The sequence below is a fragment of the Haliotis rufescens genome, unplaced genomic scaffold (genome assembly GCF_023055435.1).
Source record: "Haliotis rufescens isolate VD_foot unplaced genomic scaffold, xgHalRufe1.0.p SCAF_14, whole genome shotgun sequence".
In the NCBI taxonomy this organism is placed as follows: domain Eukaryota; kingdom Metazoa; phylum Mollusca; class Gastropoda; order Lepetellida; family Haliotidae; genus Haliotis; species Haliotis rufescens.
Window position 1 is genome coordinate 19281504 of NW_025963824.1, and position 23513 is coordinate 19305016.

Genomic DNA, 23513 nt, shown 5'->3' on the forward strand with positions numbered 1-23513 from the left:
TCATAGCATGCACTACGTCCATCACTCTCACATATATATTAAGTCATAGCAGGCACTACGTCCATCACTCTCACATATATATTAAGTCATAGCATGCACTACGTCCATCACTCTCACAGATGTGTTCAGTCATAGCATGCACTACGTCCATCACTCTCACAGATGTGTTTTGTCATAGCATGCACTACGTCCATCACTCTCACATATATATTAAGTCATAGCATGCACTACGTCCATCACTCTCACATATATATTAAGTCATAGCAGGCACTACGTCCATCACTCTCACATATATATTAAGTCATAGCATGCACTACGTCCATCACTCTCACAGATGTGTTAAGTCATAGCATGCACTACGTCCATCACTCTCACAGATGTGTTTAGTCATAGCATGCACTACGATCATCACTCTAACAGATGTGTTTAGTCATAGCATGCACTACGTCCATCACTCTCACAGATGTGTTTAGTCATAGCATGCACTACGTCCATCACTCTCACAGATGTGTTTAGTCATAGCATGCACTACGTCCATCACTCTCACTGAAGTGTTTAGTCATAGCATGCACTACGTCCATCACTCTCACATGTATATTAAGTCACAGCATGCACTACAATCATCACTCTCACAGATGTGATGAGTCATAGCATGCACTACGTCCATCACTCTCACACATATATATTAAGTCATAGCATGCACTACGTCCATCACTCTCACATATATATTTATTCATAGCATGCACTACGTCCATCACTCTCACATATATATTTAGTCATAGCATGCACTACGTCCATCACTCTCACATATATATTAAGTCATAGCATGCACTACGTCCATCACTCTCACATATATATTAAGTCATAGCATGCACTACGTCCATCACTCTCACATATATATTTACTCATAGCATGCACTACGTCCATCACTCTCACAGATGTGTTTAGTCATAGACTGCACTACGTCCATCACTCTCACATATATATTAAGTCATAGCATGCACTGCGTCCATCACTCTCACAGATGTGTTTAGTCATAGCATGCACTACGTCCATCACTCTCACAGATGTGTTTAGTCATAGCATGCACTACGTCCATCACTCTCACATATATATTAAGTCATAGCATGCACTACGTTCACAACTCTCACAGATGTGTATAGTCATAGCACGCACTTCAATCATCACAAACCTATCATTGACATCTGTGATTTTAATGAATATTTCCGAAATTTATTTTCAGCACTGTCAACTCTCGAAAGCTTACTCGATCTGGAGGCAGAGAGGAAGATGACAGTTTTACGTTCAGATGTGGTCGAGTCGTTATTGCAGCATTACAAGGATGATCCCTCAATTCTACAATCACGACTCAATGTTTCTTTCACTGGTGAATAGGGAGATGATTTTGGCGGGTTGAGCAAAGATATGTTCACGGCTTTTTTGACAGGAGTGTTTGAATCCTATTTCATTGAAAAGCACTGTAAAGTCCCAAGCCTACCCTTGCACAGACTTAGGCGGGAGATATGGAAGAGTAGTATAGGTAATAGGGGTTCTGGTTCACTTCCACTGGAGCCGGATTCATATACCTATACCATCACTATAGAGGGAATTTTTTATGCCAAAATGACTATGCGATTCAACGATAGTCATAAGATTCAGCTAAATTGACTCCAGCTCACCACCACCTGGAGTCTATGATACAAATTCTTATAGGTAATAGGGGTTCTGGCTCACTTCCACTGGAGCCAGATTTATTACCTATACTGCTACTACAGGGGGGATTTTTTATGCCAAAATGATTATGCAATTTAACGATAGTCATGAGATTGGCTCTAGCTCACCAATACCTGGGGCCAATCATTGCTTCTATTAGTATAAAAATTATGATGCGATTCAACGAAAGTCGTTTTAAAAGAAATATCAATATTAATTAATAATGGATAAAATTTACTATAGCCCACGAGGATATTGGAAAGGTGTAGGAGCAATAAAAAAATTAGCCACCGCGGCTAAGGTATCTAAAGATGTGGCCAAGGATTGGTTAAAGAAACAAGCGATGTGGCAGATATATTTACCGGCACCGCGTTATATACCGAGGAAGAAGTTTGATATTTTTACAACGAATGAAGTTCATCAGGCTGACCTCTTGTTTCTTCCCCACGATAAGGTAAAACGCAAAACGTATAAATACGCTTTAACGGTAGTGGATGTGGCTAGTCGATACAAAAAGGCTGAGCCATTAACCTCGAAAGAATCAACAGAAGTAGCTAATGCACTGAGCCATATATATAAACGTGGACCACTAAAATGGCCTAAGCTATTTCAAGTAGATCCCGGTCGCGAGTTTATGGGATCGGTAACTTAACTGTTAACAAAGCACGATGTCGAAATCGTCCGTGGTGAAAGAGAGGCCCACCGCAGTCAAGCTATCGTCGAAAGATTTAACCGGACATTAGCGGAACGTTTGTTTGGCTATCAGTATGGGATCGAAATGAAATCCGAACGATTGAGATCAACCGAATGGGTGACACGATTATCAGCCGTTGTATCAGCGCTGAATAATGAAGTAACGAGATTAATAGGGAAGAAACCATCCGATGCTATTAAAATGAAATCCGTGACTTCCGAATCTTCAGCACCGAGGAGAGGCAAAGAACGAAAACTTCCGGATAGAGTAAGGGTAAGATATTTATACCAGGCAGGTGAACTCGAAGGAGGCCTACGTCGCGCAACCGATCCCATATGGTCCCTTAAGACATATAACATTAGTCGATTGGTTACGAAAGAAGGAGAGCCTATTCTTTATTATCTTCAAGATGGACCGGGTAGGGCATTTGTACGAGAAGAGTTGTTCATAGTTCCCGACGGTACGGTATTACCACCATAACCTTAAGCATAGGTAGTTACACCATCATTATCAATCCATCTCTTTGTATCTAAGGGGGATAATGATGTCTTGTTCATTCTTAATCCATATATCCTATGATTGTAACTTCTTAAAGAGTTCATCTCGTGTTTGAAAGTTCTACCATTGAATAATGATTCTTTATACTGTTCGTGTTTGATATGCTTTTTTACAACATACTTCTTAACACCCTTAGCTTTTCTTATCTCTCCATTATCGGACTTCTTTATAGAATACATCTTAGGTCTTAATCCCACATACTCCGCTATAGGGGTCCCAGCACATTCATCCTTCATCTTACCTAACACCTTTTTATTTACTACGCTGTGCAGTGGATTATCTTTAGGGTAATCGCTCGTGTCGTACATATCTATTTTTTCTGCCATATCTTTATACACATCCTCGGTTTGTATTTCCATCAACAAAGAATCTGTGTCGGTATATAACACCTCGCATCTATCGCCGTATTGCTTCTTAAGTTCGTTGTAATAAAAGTCATACATTAAGTGTTTTGACAAGTCGAGAATACTCATACCGACATACACCGGTCTGTTGAATTTTATATTACTCTTCTGCATATGCCACGCGGCTGAGTCGTTATCGAATATCTTGCTTCTGTTAAAAGCCGGACTGGCTATAAGTTTCCTGAGTCTTTCTTCCTCATTAGATCTGACTAATTTAACATCAACACGCTTCCTTAGATTCTCCATAGTTTTACCAAATACCGAGTTATTCATGAGCTTATATAGATTCTTTTCGAAATCGCTGGTAGCTATCTTTCGTAAATCTGTGTTCAGCCTTATATAGGGCTCCATCCAAGGGCTTTGATCAAACTTTAGAACTCTGTGTATTTTCTTAAGTTTCATACCTAACGATAGATACAACTGGAGATTTCTGTAGTGAACTATATATTTTGTTTTATCCATCAAATTTGGTACGAGTTTTTCTACGTTAGCTAACCTACTATTACCCATCAAGGAGCGTTGATATTCCGACATCCAATCTTTATTAACCATTAATCTTTCGGGAGCTAGGGGATAACTGTTATGATCTTTATGTAACGAACTTGGATATTCCAAGTCAACTTCTAGTATGTACCCTTTATTCGCATCATTATTATGGATATTATTGATATCATTCACATTAATATTATCGACCCATTCAAAACCACCCGTGGGTAAAGGTTGACTCATAGCCCATCCGTACAAATTGTTGGCGTCGAGATATAATATGTGCGTATCGGGTGTAATCGGATCGTTTCCTTCCACTAATTTATTATTAGCCTTAGAATACCTTTTAGCTGCCATCGATATACCCCCTCTTAATCCTTTCTCAATAAACAAGTGCATATCGTAATCTGTGAGTAGTTTTAGTTCTACACCGGTCTTCTTCAACAATGCATCCCACGATAGTCCGGGACTGGAATAGTACCATGCCGGGTCCAAGCCATATTGTTTGAAACATGTCTTTCTAAATATCTCGAATATATCGGCGAGTACCAATACATCGGTTTTTAAGTACAGATCGTGATAATCGCCTAAATTCTTACAACCTAATTTATCCCAGACCGTCAGAGCGTGTTCATAATCGGCATCTGTTATTCTAGATTATGTTAAGTTACTATAGAATGATTCGAGGGGTGGTAATTCAGTTTCTTCGAATCTAGACCAATCATCCATATATTCGTAAGGATATACACCTTTTCTCAGCAACAAATGACGAGTTATCTTATCGGTATATTTATTTGTTATCGCAAAGTCATCGGGATTGTTCGCATTAGCTAAATTGTCCAGGGAAGATAACAGAAACTGTACGGAGTCTATGAATCTAAGCCCATTACTTTGCTTTATTCTAGATTTCCCATCCTTGTCCCTATAATGTATAGGTTTAGTCAACGAGAACGATATGTATTTTTACATATTATTAGGAATGCACGTTAAACCGCCGTCGGTCTTTGAGATAGCTTGCATAATGAGATGTGAATCGTATCCCCTAAGGTTATGAAACACAACGGGGATGGGTATTTTTAGTTTCAAGTTACACTCGTTATGAGCGGCTCCCCGATAATTACCCGTGACGTGACAATGATCTCTTACAGAATCCCCATCAAGGGGTTTATTACAAACGTGACAACTCGTTGACTTCTTATAAGCCCTCCAATCATCCCTCGTCATACGCATGGGTATCTTACACGATAAATTTTCCCTGATTATTCTCTCTTCATTTTGTAGATATTCTAGGAACTTTCCCGCTGCATCGGGACCTCTGTAAATCACGGGCGGGTTTGTTTTCCCATCATACCTTACAACTATATATCCAAACCCACAAGGAATATGTTCTTGAGTTTTGTACGTAAAACTACTATCTTGATTATTATGGTTGGTATTTTCTATGGGTTTGATAAGCGCTTTGAAGTCGGCGTAAATTACGTACGGTACTGGCATTTGATTACAATAATGTTCAAATTTTAATATATTTTTTCCCTCTTTAGGCATATCGATCCTGATAGCATTCTGTCCAACACCTCTACAGTCTTCTTTATGCGCTTCTAATAGATCTTGTCTGCTGTACCCATGTAGGCATCTTTCGCAGAAATATTTCTTTCCCTTATATTTAGTTTGATCGTATAATAGCCTGTTTAAACTCTTTATCCACGTATAATGATATTTACCATCTTTTTCGATCAGAAATGAATTGATTCTGGGAATATGTCCGGAGCGGAGCTTATCCTGTGTACAACAATTCCTTTAGAATGTCCGAAAACATTTATAGCTAAATTATTTTGCTTTTCCACCTTATCAATTTGTGATATTGGTGTAGGTTCGTCTATACCATCGAAGTTGAGTCCATCGTTTTGGGGATAGCTAGAAGGTCTATCCGGGGAACAATGCAGATCTTATCATCATTCTTAAACAGTCATCGGATTTATTTTTTACGTTAATTATGGCTTTTTTCTTCTTATAATACGGGGGTAAATCTATATAAGATCCACCTTTGAAGGGCATATAATTTGCTATATCTAAATATAAACTATCGATTTTATCCACACCCCAACCCGAACCTCTATTAGTCCAGCGTTCTAAAGTTTCCTGTATTCTCTGAATTGATGTATCTAATGATGAGTTTATAGTATCGGATTCGGTTATAACTTCTTGATTGCTACGGAAATATGGTTCGGTATATTCGGTGCTATCATCTGTGTTACTTTTACTCAATGTCATTTTAATCGTCAGCTGGTATTTTATACTATGTAAATCATCTAATTCCTCGTTAATTTTACTCGATATGATGGGCTTAATATCGTTAACATTCATGTTGGAATTAATATCCAACTTCCAACCTCTTAGATATTTACCAACGCCGGCGGATGTGGGTACAAATATTAATTCTTGTTGTTTATTCTCAACATCATTATCATTATCATCATTATCAATATCATCATAATCATTAGGTTGATTATTATCTAGTAAAGCAATCAATTCAGCTCTTCTCATTCGAGAATAACCTCTCAGCCCACTGTTTCTCGCTCGAACTTTGAGTTCTCTAACAGTCTGGGGTTTGTTGTATTCCAAACCGAGTAAATCAATCAATTCAGCTTTTCTCATACGAGAATATCCACGCAGTCCACTTTGCTTTGCCATAGCTTTTAACTCTCTGCCAAAAACCATTGTGGTTGAATGGTATATGCAAAATGAGACAAATGTCTAATTGGTTGTTTTCATATATCTAAATACGTATTCTCCCCAACCTATTCCTCTCATTGATGTCATCTCTCTTCCTAGCATAAATAATCTGGTTCCTGACCCTATCAGCACCGTGTTTCTTGCATAAACAATAATGACCTTTGACCCCTATCCCGCATTCAGAACACTTATAGTTTATGTGTCCGCGCCTGATGTAATAATTGTGTATACCGCAGTAAATTTGAACACAGCGTCGGTTACAAAGAGTAGTCTTACCCATGAGTGTAAACTTGCAGTTATTCATGGTATATACATCTATCATATCATTTGTCTAAATGCAAATCACATCTACACTAGGCGAGATATTGATTAGGCTATTTATAGATCGCTCTAAACTAGGTCATAGCCACAGCTGTCACTCTGACTTATGCATAGCCACAGCTGTCACTGCGTATTCATGGTATAGCTGAAAATCAATACAGCAGTCAATCCCAACATGATAAATTTTACCTCTCGGTTCTTTTGTTCCTCTGACGGTGTATAAAACTGACTCATTGTTGGTCTCGGTATTGGGTCTAGTTTTTTCCCAAAAACGAGGAAGTATTCGTGCATGGCATATTCGACATCCTTAAACGTTTGAATTGAATGTCCTTCCTTAATCAGTTGTTCATGAATAAAGTCTAATATCTTCATTCTCTGCTGTGTATATTGCAACTGGGCTGCTTGGTATTGTTCTAAAGCTTCATTATGTCGTTTACGCTCCTCTTCAACTTCTTTAGCGTTTGATTCCCTCATACTGGAAAATAAATAATTACTCCCCGAAAAAGCTAGAGCATTAACAACAGCTCCACCGACCATCATCGCAATTGTTGCCATGTTTAATAATATAAAATATTCAAATGTTTAATTACTTCATTATGTCTTCCGGGATAAGTCCTTGTTTGATGAGCATATCCTTCGTTGCCATAGCCAATCCAATATCAAGAATGGCCATACCTATGTCAAATCCATTAAAATCTAGCTTGGGAGGTGTGGCTTTAGTAATCATTTTAGCCATACGGGCATAGCCAATGGCCAAGCCGGTGACCACCGCTGAATGATACGTTGCGTTAACCAACATTTTACCGTCTGTAACTGGAGTAGTCATGCTTCTTATAGCATTATATGAGGACTAACCTCTAATTGAACTTGTTGTTGCGGCGGGGGTGATGTTTTCTCTTCTCCGGTCTTATAAAAGAACCATACAGCCGCTATACCAGCAACTCCTACTAGTGCCCATGTTTTAATCGGATTAATATTTGAATTATTTATTAATTTCGCTTTGCGCGCCAGCCCTCCCTTTCTTCCTGCGGCTATTTTTTTTGGGTTCTTAGTAACTCTAGCTTGTTTTTGTGTTTGTGGTGCATTCACATTCTCATTCACTGGTGGTTCCTCGTTCACTTGTTGTTGTGTTCACTTGTTGTTCCACAATCTGTTGTTCCTCGTTCACAATCTGTGGTGTCACCTGTTGTGATTGTGTCTCCATTATTATTAAGTGGCCACGTATGTTTAAATTGACAATACCTAGCCGTTATTAAAGCTGTGGTGAACGGAGCTAAGAACATTCCGAATCTATGATAAAACTCACAGCTCACTGCGCTTATAGCGTCTTTGATGAATGGGTCTTTCTCTAGAGATTCGCATAAATACATGCGATGTTCTGCCGGGATGGGGAGAAACGTACTAGCTACGGCTGTGTATAGTTGTAATATAGAAGACCCTATCGTTTTAGTCATGGTAGCTCCCAGTCTAGACTCGTAACGCGCGTACAGTTTTTTAATCTCTTCGTCGGTCATGTTATCAATTTTTTCGATGGTATAATTTTCTCCCAAATATTGGGAACATTTTCCACCGGCTACCAAAGCCGCGAGTCTTTCTCTATGTTTGTCTAAAGATTTATCTGTAACTTGTTGATCAACATCAGATTCTTTGTTCGATGAGTTCGTCGCATTCCATAATGTAATACCTAAGGAGATATTTAAGTCTAACATAATATAATATGGCATATCCAATACATCCCGTAATAATGAACTGTTGCGAAAGAATGAGGATTTCAAACCACATTTTATGTCATATTAGCCGCTAATGTTCAATTTGCTACATTTTGCTATAATTTTGCTACATTTTTGCTTGATTTGCTATAATTTTACTATATTTTTGCTATAATTTTGCTATAATTTTGCTACATTTTGCTACATTTTGCTAAGCAATTGCATAAGCAGCTAGTTGATCGGTTTTTAATACGAGTTTACAGTGCTTCGTTGCCGCTAACACTTTTCTGACTTTATCTCATTCGGGCTTGGTATAAATGACATCATTTTCGCGTAAACATTCCTCGAATGAATCTCGGTGTTTGCAATGAAACAGCGCTACCCATTTGGTCTGCTCTCTGAGATCTTTCAGGACAGAGTTGTATTTTTGAGTAAGTACCCAAACGTTGAGTATGCCGACCGGAGAATGCTAAATACAAAAGCATATCTTTCTTTTTGGTGAGTTCTTTACTCGCGCTGCAATCGTCTATTACGAAAAGGGTTGATTCTCCTTTGTATTTTTCGTGACATACTCGGAGGCAGTCTTGTAAACGATCGCCCGGATCGACTCTGTGTACCCCGTCGTCATTCATTACCCAATCTCTAGATAAGTATGTTTTATAAACGCTTATAGTCGGGCACAAAATAAAAATATGATCGAAAACATCCCTATAATGACTTTCTAAAATATCTAGAATAAAAGTTGTTTTTCTGCAGCCCGTTTGCCCGCATACGATAGCGCAGTGCGGATCTTTAGGTAAAAGATTATCAATAGATTGCTTGCACGAATCTCCCATTCTGTATATTAAGTTGCGCATCCATAATCACGTACAAATATATGTTTAATTTACCAGCCGCTTCCTGGAGCTTCGTTATCTGTATGGTGACACCCTCGCTAACATTTTCTATTCTCCTCCCACTGCCGTGTAATTGGTCATCGTCCGTTGTTCGCATGTCGAGCCATAGCGCGTACTTCGTGGTGAGGTATTCACCCATCGATACACTCCCTAGAGACAGATCTTTCACGACTGCGTTAACTTCCGGAGAACGTTTTATAGAGGGAAGTTTTTTAATCTCATCCCACTGGTGATACGCTAGCATTCCTTGGCTATATAGTTGATTAGGAACGCCCTCGATAGTCAATTCTACTTTTGTAATCTTGGGATTGTAGAACTTCTTGGTATTTCTTTTAAACGCATCGGAGGGGTCCTCGAACAACATTAAAATTCCCTTCAACGACCTCGTGGGGACGTTTAGATTTATATTCCACATCGTATCTTTTTTGTCCCTCGTGATATTTCGATGTCGCAGCACGCGATCGTACAAAATGGCTAAACTTCCGGTATACTGGCTACGAATTTGTCTGGCTAATTCGGGATCCGTTATCATATCGTACTCCAGCGAGATATTGTCAATGGAATAGCTAGCACCTTCATCAGCAGCTCTGATTACTCTACCGTAGTCATTAAAAGTGAGTTCGTATTCTAACCTATTGCCTAGGGATGCTTGATAAAAGGGCATGTGGGAATCTAGTAATTCAAAGTCTAGGGGAATATAGAATCTGTTACCTAATGCGTCGGCAATGGCCTTATCTTTTTCGTTGGTAACAACACCATTTTCAGCACCTACGCGCAGTCTCAATGTGTTCTTATTACAAATACCTTGGTACTGTAAGTTTTCCCGCTCTTTATCCGTTCTCCAGAGATCCATGTAACAATAGTATACATCGCTATCGTCGATACTCAAAACCTCATTACCGCTAATTTTAATCGCGATTTTCTTAACGATAGCACGACCTATGTTCTGAACGGGCTCTCTGTTAACGTCTGTAGAAGTCAAACTAATCGTAAATGCTAGTCAGACAGTTCCCGGAACTAACACATCGTGTGCGCCGAGATTAGGAAAGTGAACCAGAAGCGTTTGATTCTGATTGATGGTACTAGGGTTATTAGTTATAGTTACAGACTGACGAATTGCTTTGACCCCTAATGGATCTCGAAGTCTACGTTGTGGGTTTAACTTGCGTCCGTATTGCGAAGACATTGTTTATATTGAAATTATGTACCCTATGTTTAATATAAAAATGGCTAATTTTGAACATAATGACTTAGATCTAAGTACCTTTGATGACTTTGATAACCCAAACGAAGAGGGTACTGATGAAACCAACTTTGGTGGCACGAATCTTAACGATGAACTTTTACAATCGTCCGTCAATGATTATTACGATGCCTTAAAAGAAGATACCCCAATAGGCCGTGACTATTCAAAGTTTACGATAGATAGTAAAGTAATATTGCGACTGCGTGGCGCTCCGGATATTGATCTTATGCATTCTCGTACTCGTAAGCCCCTAGCCTTGTCTACGATAGCCACTAAACACAGCATCGGCACTGTTCGTGATAAATTAGGTTTTGTGGACTACCGACGACTTTCCGCGAAGACTACTAAGGTTCTTAGGACTGTGCGTACTGAACTCGGTAATACAGATGATTTGGAGGCTTCCTCGAAGGTGGCCTCGGACGGACTCGGAGAAATCTTAGATACCTATTACGATAATTCCACGTAACAGGTATCGGAGTTTAGTATTAGGGAATTACGAGGTCTTGACAGGGCAATGCGAACAATGCGGGGAGAACTCATCAATAATATAGCCAAGATATCCGAAATCGACAAGCATATAGCTCAAGAGAAAACAAAACTCGAACAGGCGGGCGATGAGTTCAGTAGACGCCGCGTAGCGGAAAGATTGCGTAACTTAGAAGACGAAAGATCGGCCCGCCTCGAAGCAGCTTCCAGTAATAGAAAGGCACTTCGTTCGCAAATCAGTTGAATTCGAGAAACTATCGATCAAGTCCTCAATGATGACACTACACTGGCCGATAAAATTAAAACATTGTTCAGAGAACAGGGAATAACAATTGCCAGTATTTTAACTGCATTGGGTTTTATTATATCGACTTTGACTCTCTCGTTAACAGGTGGCAGTACAGGTGGTGGTACACCGCCTAACGATAAAAATGGTATTAAAGAGTGGATAAAAAAGCATTTAAAAGCATTAGGTTCAGCACTGGGAAAGCTCGCTGAGAAAGCCGCGGCCGCACTTCCCGGTATAATAGGGAGTGTTGTTTCCTGGCTATTGAATTTATTAGCTAAGACCACCACTTGGCTTAGTCAAAACTTGTGGGGGCTGATCGTAGCAATTGCAGGGCTGTTGTATGTATTCGCTAAGAACTATTTAACCACCAAATCATGAGTAAACCAACCGTGACTCCACCCACTACAAGCGCTGTTTTTTCATCGATATGTTGTTGATTTTTAGCCTCAATATGCGGTGCTACTTGTGCGCTAGTAGATGGTTGAGCATTAAAAGATGTTTTAGTAGATAACTGTGGCTTGACTATTCCCTTTTCGCCAGTGATCGTTTGCGTTATTAATATCTGAATTTATACCTGGTTTTTGTTGATCGGTAGCGATAACAATTTTATTATTATAGCCTATCACTTGACCGATCTTAAGTTCCATATTACTCGGAGACATGTATAGTCCCGGCGCATAAACGAAGTCTACTTTGGATTGAGCGTACTGTAATACATCTTGAAAACGCTTTATAGACGATGGTATGTCAACTGGTGAATTAATGGCGTCCTCCACGTTTGAGACAAACTGTTTTTGCGCATCGAACGCCGTCCCAGTACTGATAATGGACGTTCGTGTTTGCGATTGCGCTCCGAGAATTGCCCATACATAAGTTCTTATCGATTCATTAACTCTTTCAAATCCTGGGTTAGTAAAATTATTATACGTTTTATCATTAAGAAATTCGTTCCAAGCGTCTGTTGTATCGTTTGGATGCACAAACTTTGTTATAATATAAGGAATGCCACTCTCAAAGTTCATACGATCTGCTCTAAACTGTTTACTCGAGAGAGCAAAGCCTGAAGGGATCACACCCTCTTTAATTAAATAATCGCTTTTATATTTAATAGTTCTTTGTCCATTGTACGGAATACCTAGACCATGGCTAGGTCCTTTAATGCGCCAATCTTTACTCATAGAGACATTAAATTCATTACAAATACGTTCGAAGGCCCTCTTATTATAATGATTATTTGCGTGATTCCATGCTGGATCCATCGGTAATGGAGCACTAATTTCTTTAAGTATACGTCTAATCTGATAGTACACGTGAAATAATATAACAGACTTAAATAGTTTAAATCCCGGGGCATTAACAGATACGCCACATCCCGTTGTGGCACACCATACGGCAAAGTTTAACTGATTCTGCCAAAATTGCATCAGACGGTTAAACCAATCGTCAATCATTTTATCGTTAGTTGCCGTGAAACTGTATTTTTCAAAGATATCGTGGAATTTAACGGTAAACTCAGCACCGGAGGCAGTTACTATAATCGATTGATTAGTAATGTAAGTCGATTTCATATTTAAGTTATGATATAGTATCATTGTATATTTAATATGTATGTTACACTACCTGGAATAACAAATGGTCAGTCTATTGAACTGCTTCATACTATCGATAACTCGGATGGACAACTCGAAGTCGCCTTATGCGACGTAACATATTACCCGCTGTGGACCAGTATAAATGCTATAAAAAGAAATAATAATATGAGTATACCAGGTGAAAACAATGGTATTGAAAAAGAACTCATTATACCTGATGGGTATTACAGCGTATGCTCACTCAATGATGAATTTTTTAAGTCTAATGGAATGAGTATCACACAAAATGAGTCGAATGGGACAGTGAAAATATACACTGGAGAAAAAGGTGTAATTATTTACGAGTACTTAGCAATTACACTTGGACTTGGACAGTCAGTAACATTACCACCCAAAAAAACAGTGACTGTATATGCATTACCCGATTTAGTTCCCTATAAAGAGTTGTGTATCCATCTTGATCAGATCAGTACGACGGATAATATTCAACAAGAAAGTCCTTCAACTCTACTCAGATGTGTTCCAGTGAAAAATGAAAAATATAATAGCGGTAGAACGGAATCTTTGTCAACATTACAATATAAAAAATTGAAGCGTGGTATTATTTCAGACCTCAAAATTTCTGTATTAGATGTAAAACATCAACCAGTACATATAGGATACTTAAGTGTAACACTCCATATTATAAATAATGGTTGATTCCATATTTAAGTTATGATATAGTATCATTGTATATTTGATATGTATGTTACACTCCTGGGAATAACAAATGGTCAGTCTATTGAACTGCTTCGTACTATCGATAACTCGGATGGTCAACTCGAAGTCGCCCTATGCGATGTAACGTATTACCCGAGGTGGACCAATATAAATGCTATAAAAAATAATAATAGGATAATTACATTAACTTCATATGGTACTAGCAAATCCATTACTATACCTGATTGGTATTACAGCGTAAGCTCACTCAATGATGAAATTTTAAAGCCTAATGGAGCTAGTCTCACACAAAATGAGGCGACTGGGACAGTGAAATGGAACCATGCAAATATAATTGTATTGGACCAATCAGGTAGAGAGGAATTTAGTCGCTTAATTGGCACACATCAGGATGTTAAATTACCCGATTTAGTTCCCTATAAAGAGTTGTTCATCCATCTTGATCAAATAAGCATGACGGATAATATTCAACTAGAAAGTCCTTCAACTCTGCTCAGAAGTGTTCCAGTGAAAAATGAAAAATACAATAGCGGCAGAACGGAATCTTTCTCATCATTACAATATAAAAAATTGAAGCGTGGTATTATTTCAGACCTCAAAATTTCTGTATTAGATGTAAAACATCAACCAGTACATATAGGATACTTAAGTGTAACACTCCATATTAAAAATAATGGTTGATGCATCAGGCCCTGGAACACTAAGACAATGTAATACAATTGCGCTTTCCGATCTCGGAGACACAGAAGGATTTGATAAACCTGGTAACAATGGTAAGTTATACGCTTTACACTTACACGATAATGTATACAAGCGGAAAGAAGTCACATTCACGGGTAATCTAGAAGATTTAAGCGATGTCGACGTTAGTAGACTAATTAAAAACACTTCGTACAATATTACTCGCAACGACGATAATAAATGGACTATGATCGAAGCAAACATCGAGTGGCTCCTGAATATCGTCATTACCCCACCTTATGTGATGATGGGTAAGGGACATAATTTAACTAAGATAATAAATAGTGGCATCGTACTCGCGGCCCATCAAAACGAAAAAGTGTGTTAGTTACCCCCCTGCCAGAAAACCCACGTCATATGTTATATAGTCGTCCGGCCTTAAAAAACGTTAGTTTAAATTTGATTACTGAATTCGAAGATATTAAAGTTAACCTGAGTGCAATACCTATTATTTCTACTCTTATTATTGAAGTCTTGTTCGGAGATGCACCGGTAGATGCCTTCGAAATATTACCAGGTCTATCGATTAAATGGCTCAAGAAACACGAGCGTCAACGTTGCAGTATTATTCATATCGGAGCATCGCCCGTTGCAACCCTCGAGGGGGTCCAAATTATTAAAAGTGACAGCATTTCTCTTTCTAAGATATTCTTGCCGTATAATATACATTTGATAAGGTTGATGTATAGTCTCAAAACATTTAAGCAAGACCAATTAAAGACTATTATATGATCGTTATATACACTATGAGTTTATATCCGGCGCTCGGTGAAGCATTTGAAAAGATGGAAACTGTTGATGGATTTCGATTACATCAAATAAGCGACATAAAACATCGAATAGGGAAGGATAGGGAGTTGAGACTTGGATTGTATAAAAAGTATCGCAGAGCCGTGAATGCTCTGGACGGAGTTGACACCGCTCTTGTAGTATCTGGCATGGGACTCGGTGTAGCGGGTATCGGTTTACTATCAACTATAATCGCTGCGCCTATCGTGCTCGGCATGGAAATAACCGCTGGAGTCTCGGGACTGGCAGGAATAGCGATAAAATTCATTTCTCGTAGGTTACAAAAGAAAGCATTAAAACACGATAGTATTCGAATACTCGCCGAAGCAAAGTTGAACAGCATTGAGGATCATATTTCGACAGCAATGGCCGATTGTAAGATATCCGAGGATGAGTTTCGTTTAGTGCTGTCGGAACTCACCAAATACAATGAAATGAAGCAGGAGATTCGATCAAAATCTCTTAAGACCAGTGGTATTAGCGAAGACGAGAAAAAAAAGTTCATAGAACAGGGGAGGCAACAAGCGCGTCAATTATTCCGTGCCAAAACCAAAGAACTGGTTGGAGATTAAAAATAGATTACTTACCATCGTTTGATCACATTTAGACAAATGCTTACATAAATATATATAATAATGGAAAAAACTATTAAATGGAAAGAATTACCACAAGGTTTTTATTATATCAGTGATGTCAAACCAACTAAGTACGGTTATCAATTGTTTCTTATCAATTTACAAAAAGAGTGTAGTTATATAGTCTGGTCTCCTAGTAAAATGAACGAAGAACTTAATAAAAATGTTGAATATCGCTTTATCGATAAAAATAATGAAGAATATTTTTATTACCATTTAGACTCATCTAAAGCATTGATTGGCCCCAGGTATTGGTGAGCTAGAGCCAATCTCATGACTATCGTTAAATCGCATAATCATTTTGGCATAAAAAATCCCCCCTGTAGTAGCAGTATAGGTAATAAATCTGGCTCCAGTGGAAGTGAGCCAGAACCCCTATTACCTATAAGAATTTGTATCATAGACTCCAGGTGGTGGTGAGCTGGAGTCAATTTAGCTGAATCTTATGACTATCGTTGAATCACATAGTCATTTTGGCATAAAAAATTCCCTCTATAGTGATGGTATAGGTATATGAATCCGGCTCCAGTGGAAGTGAGCCAGAACCCCTATTACCTATACTACTGGAAGTATCAATCAATCGGTTCCATCCTAACTCACTCAGTGGCACTGACAAGATGTCTGCCATCTATGATTGCGAGAAGTTCTCTCATAGCAATTGTCTTTGCATCAGAGGTAGACAGAAAATGCCTTTTAGAAGACTTTTTGCTCTTTTGTACCACAGCAGAGCAACACCTGCTTCAAAAGGCAATGGCGCATTTCCAAAGTCTTGATGATCAAGAAATGGACTCATTGATAATTTTCTTTAGTATCAATGGTTACTTTGAAATGCCAAACTGGAGGGAAATCTCAGATCAAATCGCAGAGATTGCCAAGAAGAAGTTGTGTGATACCCAACGTCCTCTTTACGATGCCATGAGACGTGGTATTCCAAGTTTACACTTGTCATCATTCTGGGCGCAGTTAACGATTGACGAAATTTCAGCTCTCATCATCTCCCAGCGTCCTACCCCTAAGAAGGTGGTAGACTGTATATTGTCGTCGGAGGAATTCATCAGACCAGAAGAGGAAAAAGTTCTGTACTTCTTGAAACAGTTTGTGAGAGGCCTTGATCAGGAAGACCTCCTCTCCTTTCTGCATTTCGTTACAGGGTCAATCCACATGCCAGTAGGGGGACTAAAGGTATCCTTCACAAAACTGGCTGGGGAATTAAGGAGACCCATTGTACACACATGCTCAAATCTGATAGAAATAAGTGTGCTGTATTCCTCATTTCAGGAATTCCGCCGTGAAATGACGCAGTACTTGAGGAACGAATTAGCTTTCCAATTTTCAATTCTGTAAGCCCAACAGAAGGGTGGATATGATGTATTCAGTTAATGAAAGGTGAATGTACAGGTTTCTTGGTCTGGTCATTAGCCAATCACGATCAGAACTGAGTATTCACCAAGTCATGGCACAATGCATTGCCGATTATGAATGCTGTAAATGAAGATCTTCCTTTATCTAACACTTGACTTGCATCTTCTTTGGTGTGTTTATTGTTCAGGATACGGAAAACATTAAGTAAATCCGCTTTGTTTAATGTGAATACGTTTGTTATGAATATTTTTACAAGTGGGGTGGACGTATACAAGTTGTTTTTTCTATCAAAGTAATTGTAACTGTACATACTATTACATAAAACAATTGCATGTGATCCCGTGGCATTTCCTTGGCATTGTTTGCGTTTATGTTTCCTTAAACAGAAATATACTTTACGTCCCGCACGTCATGGACTAGTGTTTACTTGAATTGCAGTATTATGCTTCACGATGTCACTCATTTTATATTGTTGTTTTCAGCTTTTGTTATAATGAATAACAAAAGTTACTTTTGTCTGTGAAGTAATGATTGTTGACGTTACTCAAATTGTTGTCTCGGATTGATGATTGACAGCTTATTGACATTTTCATTTTAGGTATTACGTAGCCAACGTCTCCCATTCCTCTGCTAATTACATTTTTCAATGGTCATATCATAGCACTGTTACTACAATCTGTTCTTAATCGGGTATGAGTTTGTTTGAATAATATTCATTGTTTTTTCTCGTTTAATCTACTGTTCTTACAATAAGACGTCATTTTAAAGTTTCAATTATAAGGTTCAATGAGGAATGGTGTGGTGGTGTGAATGAAATTAGAATAAGAAAAGTGAAAAAAAAGTTAATCAAAGACAATGAAAATTAAGTGAGTGAGTATGGTTTTACTCCACTTTTAGCAATATTCCGGCAATATCACGGCGGGGGACACTAGAAATGGGCTTCACACATCGTTCCCATGTCGGGAAGCGAACCCGGGTTTTCGGCGTGACGACCGACCCCAAAATACCATGATAAAGCCTTATGGAATATACCGTCCGGGGATCGTAAAAATTGACTGGTTCCCATAAAAGTCCCAATTAGTATACGCGGATACTCCCTATAGTAGCTCCATGGAGTGTTTGTGTACATACTCTGACATTTATCAAACATTTTGCGGAATAACTGCGTAGCTAAGAAGATATTTTACTAAATTCCCGCGGAGTTTCTGCGTAGCTCAGCAGAAATATTACTAAATTCCCGTCGAGTTTCTGCGTAGGCTTCGCGGAAATTTTGCGAAATAAAGTGAAAGACTTTTGCCATAGTGTATGTATTGATAAGAATTGACTTCAGCATAGTTTTCCTTTTTTGCTGTGCGGTTTTACACAGTATGCACACTTGATTTTACGTTTATACCTCCATAAACGCATAAAGTAGAGGATTTAATTCTTAAACAAAGTTTCAAATCATATCACACTGTGAAGTTTTAACATATTTCACTTTGATAATAGATAACCAGTGATATCATTTATTAGCTGAGTAGATCGTTAAGTTCTCTCGCACAAAGAATAAATTTATCTTTGTGTGAAAGTTGTCGTGTACATAAAGAGTACATAGTCCACAATGTGCACGATATAGTGTAAATAACAGATAATTTATCACAATATGCACGACATCGTGTAAATAACAGAACTTTAACCATAATATGCACGATATATCGCATAAATAATGAAACATTTACCATAATATGCACGATATCGTGTAAATAACAGACAATTTATCACAATATGCACGACATCGTGTAAATAACAGACAATTTATCACAATATGCACGACATCGTGTAAATAACAGAACTTAAACCATAATATGTACGATATATCGTGTAAATAATGAAACATTTACCATAATATGCACGATATCGTGGGAATAACAGCACACGATACGCACACGTATGTGTATGGATGATCACCGAGTGCCGTAAAGCTCGAGAAAGCTGCTTTCTAATTGGCTGATGCCGACTTCTTGTCAGTCGTTTCAGTGCTCGGTCAAAGTTCGCGAAAGGTCGTTCTGACGTGACCCGTAATGGGATGTCCTCAGATCTTAGTTTAGCGGCAGCGAGAACTAAGATCTGATTTGATTGGTGATTCATCCCGAGGTGCCGGTTCCATCTGGCAGGGACCAAGCTTGCCACCGAAATCTTGGCCACACACGAGCTTCTAGACAAGGGAGCCATAAGAGCATTATTGTCCCGAAGGAAGAAAAATATATACGCATGATAATCGACTTGAAGGTACTAAAAAAAGGGATTTTCTTGCACGTACTCCCAAGTTGCAAATGGAGTCGGTCCAGAATTAAAGGAACACCTTCAAACAAGGAGTTGGATGGATTTGGATGATAAACTTAGACTTGGAGGACGCCTTCACGTCCCCATTCATTAACGCCCCAAAGTTTCTGACATTATCTACCTTTCTACCGTACGGCATATCAATTGCTCCATTCACCAGGTTTACAAGGTTACCCGTGATCCGGTTTGCTCATCAATAGTTAGTAAGACTACATGGGTATGTCGACGAGTTAGTATTGGCCGATCAGGATAGTATAGGACAGGCCAATGCACATAAACTGTCTGGGCGATGTTACCACTCAGTGCTGATCGCAAAGACACGACAGTGGTAGCATGCAGAGAGCATTATGGGGCCATTGTCGGCATATGTACCAAAAACATACCTCCATAGTTTCATAGGAGATGACTACAACCCGGGGTCATTACTAATGTTAGCGACCACTACTTGGTTGCTGGCACAGAAGAAGCTGAACAATTGTTGCCTGCAAAGTAAACAACATTCGTCTTCTATTTGAAACAAACTCCAGTGATACTCACGGGTTTCAGAATGCAACTTTCTGGAACTTTGAAGAAGTCCTGATCGACCCAGTTTGTCTGATTCACCAAGACTGTTGATCTCATCATTGGCACTGAAAACAGCACGTTAACACCATACAACATTCTTTGTTCATGGAAATTAACCCCGCTAAATTGAATTTGGAACGAACGCGCTAACGCGCTGCGCGTTCGGTTCCAAATTCAATTGAGGTGGGTTAAATCTGCAGGTAACCTAGCTCTACATTGAAAACACAGTATGTTTATCTCCTAATTAATTGACAGAAATTAAAATATTCTTCAGGTTTATAAATTTTCGATTGCCTCCACTACAATTCCTGTTTTTGTTTTCTTATGAACTTTTGTCGTCTGAACCCGGGATGGGAACAAATAATCCCTAATTTTTATTTTCTGTCATCAACAAAAATAATGGTTTACATGCTATCAACCAACGGTTGACATAGCAATATATCCATGAGTCGTCATGATATAGCTGAAATATTGCAGACTACAACATGAACCAACTATAAACATAAAACACACGAACAACGCTAAAATGCACACAAACAATGAAGAAATATATTTAAAAAATCATTACCTTCAAGGTAAAAAATATCAAGGCTAAAGATTTTCCAAACAATAATGGGCAGATAATGACCTGTGCACCGCTTTCATTCACACTTTTTTCATTCATAAAATTTAAGTACCTACTGAAAACGTCACAACTGCAATGTGAAATGCTTGTATACTCATCACAAAAAAGTAAGGGATCATAACGTATAAATGTTAATACCAAGTATTAAAACAAAAGTGTTGACAAATGGCCTATTCAAGAACGTTAATGTCTGTAAAACATAACACAAAAACACATGTAGTGTGCGCGCAGCCGAGCCACAGATGTGGCATTTCTGATTTTAATACTTTAAAGGAAGGTCTAGTTGTGATTTACTTGACTTAATTCATTGTTGTGTACGGACTAGCAATGCGGCGTGTGCAACGCACGGAGCGTCTATGGACTATTGGCATGCTGTAATCTGGCAGAGGTCAGCGTGCAGCGGCAAATACGTTCAGTGTTTGACCGTGTTATTAGCTGACTATGGAAGAGTTACTAACAAACCCAAAATGTTGACGGCGCCCGAGGTTTACGACAATAGTACAGGATTCAATGATCGTAAACCATGCTCTACGAAATCGAGATCAAACGACAAATCAAATTGCCGCACACTTTCATCACCCTACTGAATACGATTATGGGTCAGATGGAAATCGTCTACATGCAGCTCGTCTCCATACTCGACGGCCACGTGTTGTGCCAAATCATCACATTGCCAACAGACGTCAATGGAGTACAAGACGTGGAAATATGGGTTATCTTCCCTGGTCACGTGTCGTATTTTCGCTTCCTTGGTAGGCGTGTTCGTGTCTGGCGACGTCGAAATGTACGTCAAGCCAATTACCTGAGACCTCATGACTTTGGCGGTGGATAGGTTATGGTGTGGGATGGCATCACTCTGACTGAGCGAGCCCCTAGCCGTATTGTACAAGAAAGCGTCACTGTACAGTACCATCGGGACAACATTCTCACAACCTTTGTTGTCTCGCTTAGAAGGGGTGTGGTCGACGTCTTGTCCTTCAGGACGACAGCACCCGTGCTCACCGTGCACGAATCGTCAATGCTCACCACCTCCAGAAGCTACAACATCCATAGCATGCCATGTCCAGCAATGAGCCAAGACCTTGGACATCATAAGAGTCGTGTGCGTCAACGTCACAGGCCGCCGACAAATATAATCTCCAATGCTTGATTCTGATTGGTAAAAAAGAGGTATTCTTTTTCCTACCGAAACCCCTTTAGATATTTTGCATTTTCACACAAAAACGGTGCACATGAATAGTCGATAGTCTGCATATCAATCCATAAACATGGCTGCATTGTATAAGGTAGTTAGTTGCCACTGTGCTAGCATTAACAGAATAGACACCGGCTCAACGGCTCGCGCGAAATGAATGACTCCCGGATGTCTAATAGAGGAAATACGGTACATGTGATATTTTTTTTACTACGACTTTGACGTCCAAGGCCATAACCACAACACTAACGAAGGCATGTATATAGCATACAAATGATTACGTCTTTAAAACTCTCGGAGACACGTTCGGTAATTTCCTCATTGAAACATACGACATTAAAAGTAAATTATAAACCTACCACCCTATATTGCAATGGGTTCCTGACAACCTAGTGACCAGCTCATCTTAACAGCCAAGGTTTTGAAGCGGTTCTCTTCCAAACCTGGGTTTTGAAATAGATCACTTGTAAACCTGCATTGAGGTTTTACATTTTAACTGTAATACCTTGTAATACCTAGGTTTCACAATTAACGGTTTATAAACACAATTATGTTTGATGGTGTTTTCCAAATTTTATTCATGACAACATGTTGTATAAAAACCCTTTTTTTTTTGCCTCCTCCGTTAACCACCAACGTCAGAATTTGGCAGGTGGGATTTCGTTCGGCAAAGTCTGGCGGTCGTCGTTGTTCAGTGTCGTTCTTAATTAAAAATTTAGTGACCCAACTTTATTTCATTCTCTTGTGATTTAATGGCATACTCTTTCCATGTATTGACTTGATGTATGTTATCTCATGCTGCCATATTCATGTTTTTGTGACTATAATTTTGGAACATTAGGGGAATTATCTATGTACTCACAGATATTTTTATGTATTTGTTATCATTATTGTACCCTCATAAATTGTACATAGCTTGTTTTAAATCTTTAATTATACCTTTGGATAGCTTTTGATCAGGATAGCTTCGATGTGGATATAGTAGTTAGTTTGCTATTCTTGGTTCTCCCATGTTTGTTCAAACCTTTGTTGAGCGGACCGGCTATCATATTGCCCGGCTGACCAGAAGAGGTTATATGCTCCGAGGTCCGTGCACCAGTATTAAAGCCTTTGTCAAGATCTTGTGTCTTCACCCCCATGACTCGTTCGGCCATTTACGGGTCGATTTGTTACTGGGTGGTCACTCGAAACTCAGGTTTCGTTAGTAAGTGATTACGGGGGTACATGGGTACAATATGTGAAGCCCATTTCTGGTGACCCCCGTCATGATATTCTTGGAATATTGATAAAAGCAGCGTAAAAACACACCAACTCAATCATTGTACTCATGTGGGAAATCGAACCGGCGTCTTCGGCGTGAGGAGCTAACGCTTTTACCAGTGCCACTGATCACAAAAACGGGATTGTGAGAAGTAGTGTTGTACACACCATCA

At 39.0% G+C, this 23513-nt stretch overlaps 1 protein-coding gene across 1 annotated transcript in view; it reads right to left on the bottom strand.

Moving 5' to 3' along the window:
• The window catches only part of LOC125379140, an 85905-nt gene that overhangs the window by 9764 nt on the left and 52628 nt on the right, over window positions 1-23513 (bottom strand). The window contains exon 5 of the mRNA XM_048395107.1: window positions 20234-20325. Within this exon, the coding sequence (XP_048251064.1) occupies window positions 20234-20325 (92 nt within the window). The remainder of the gene's footprint in view (window positions 1-20233; window positions 20326-23513) is intronic.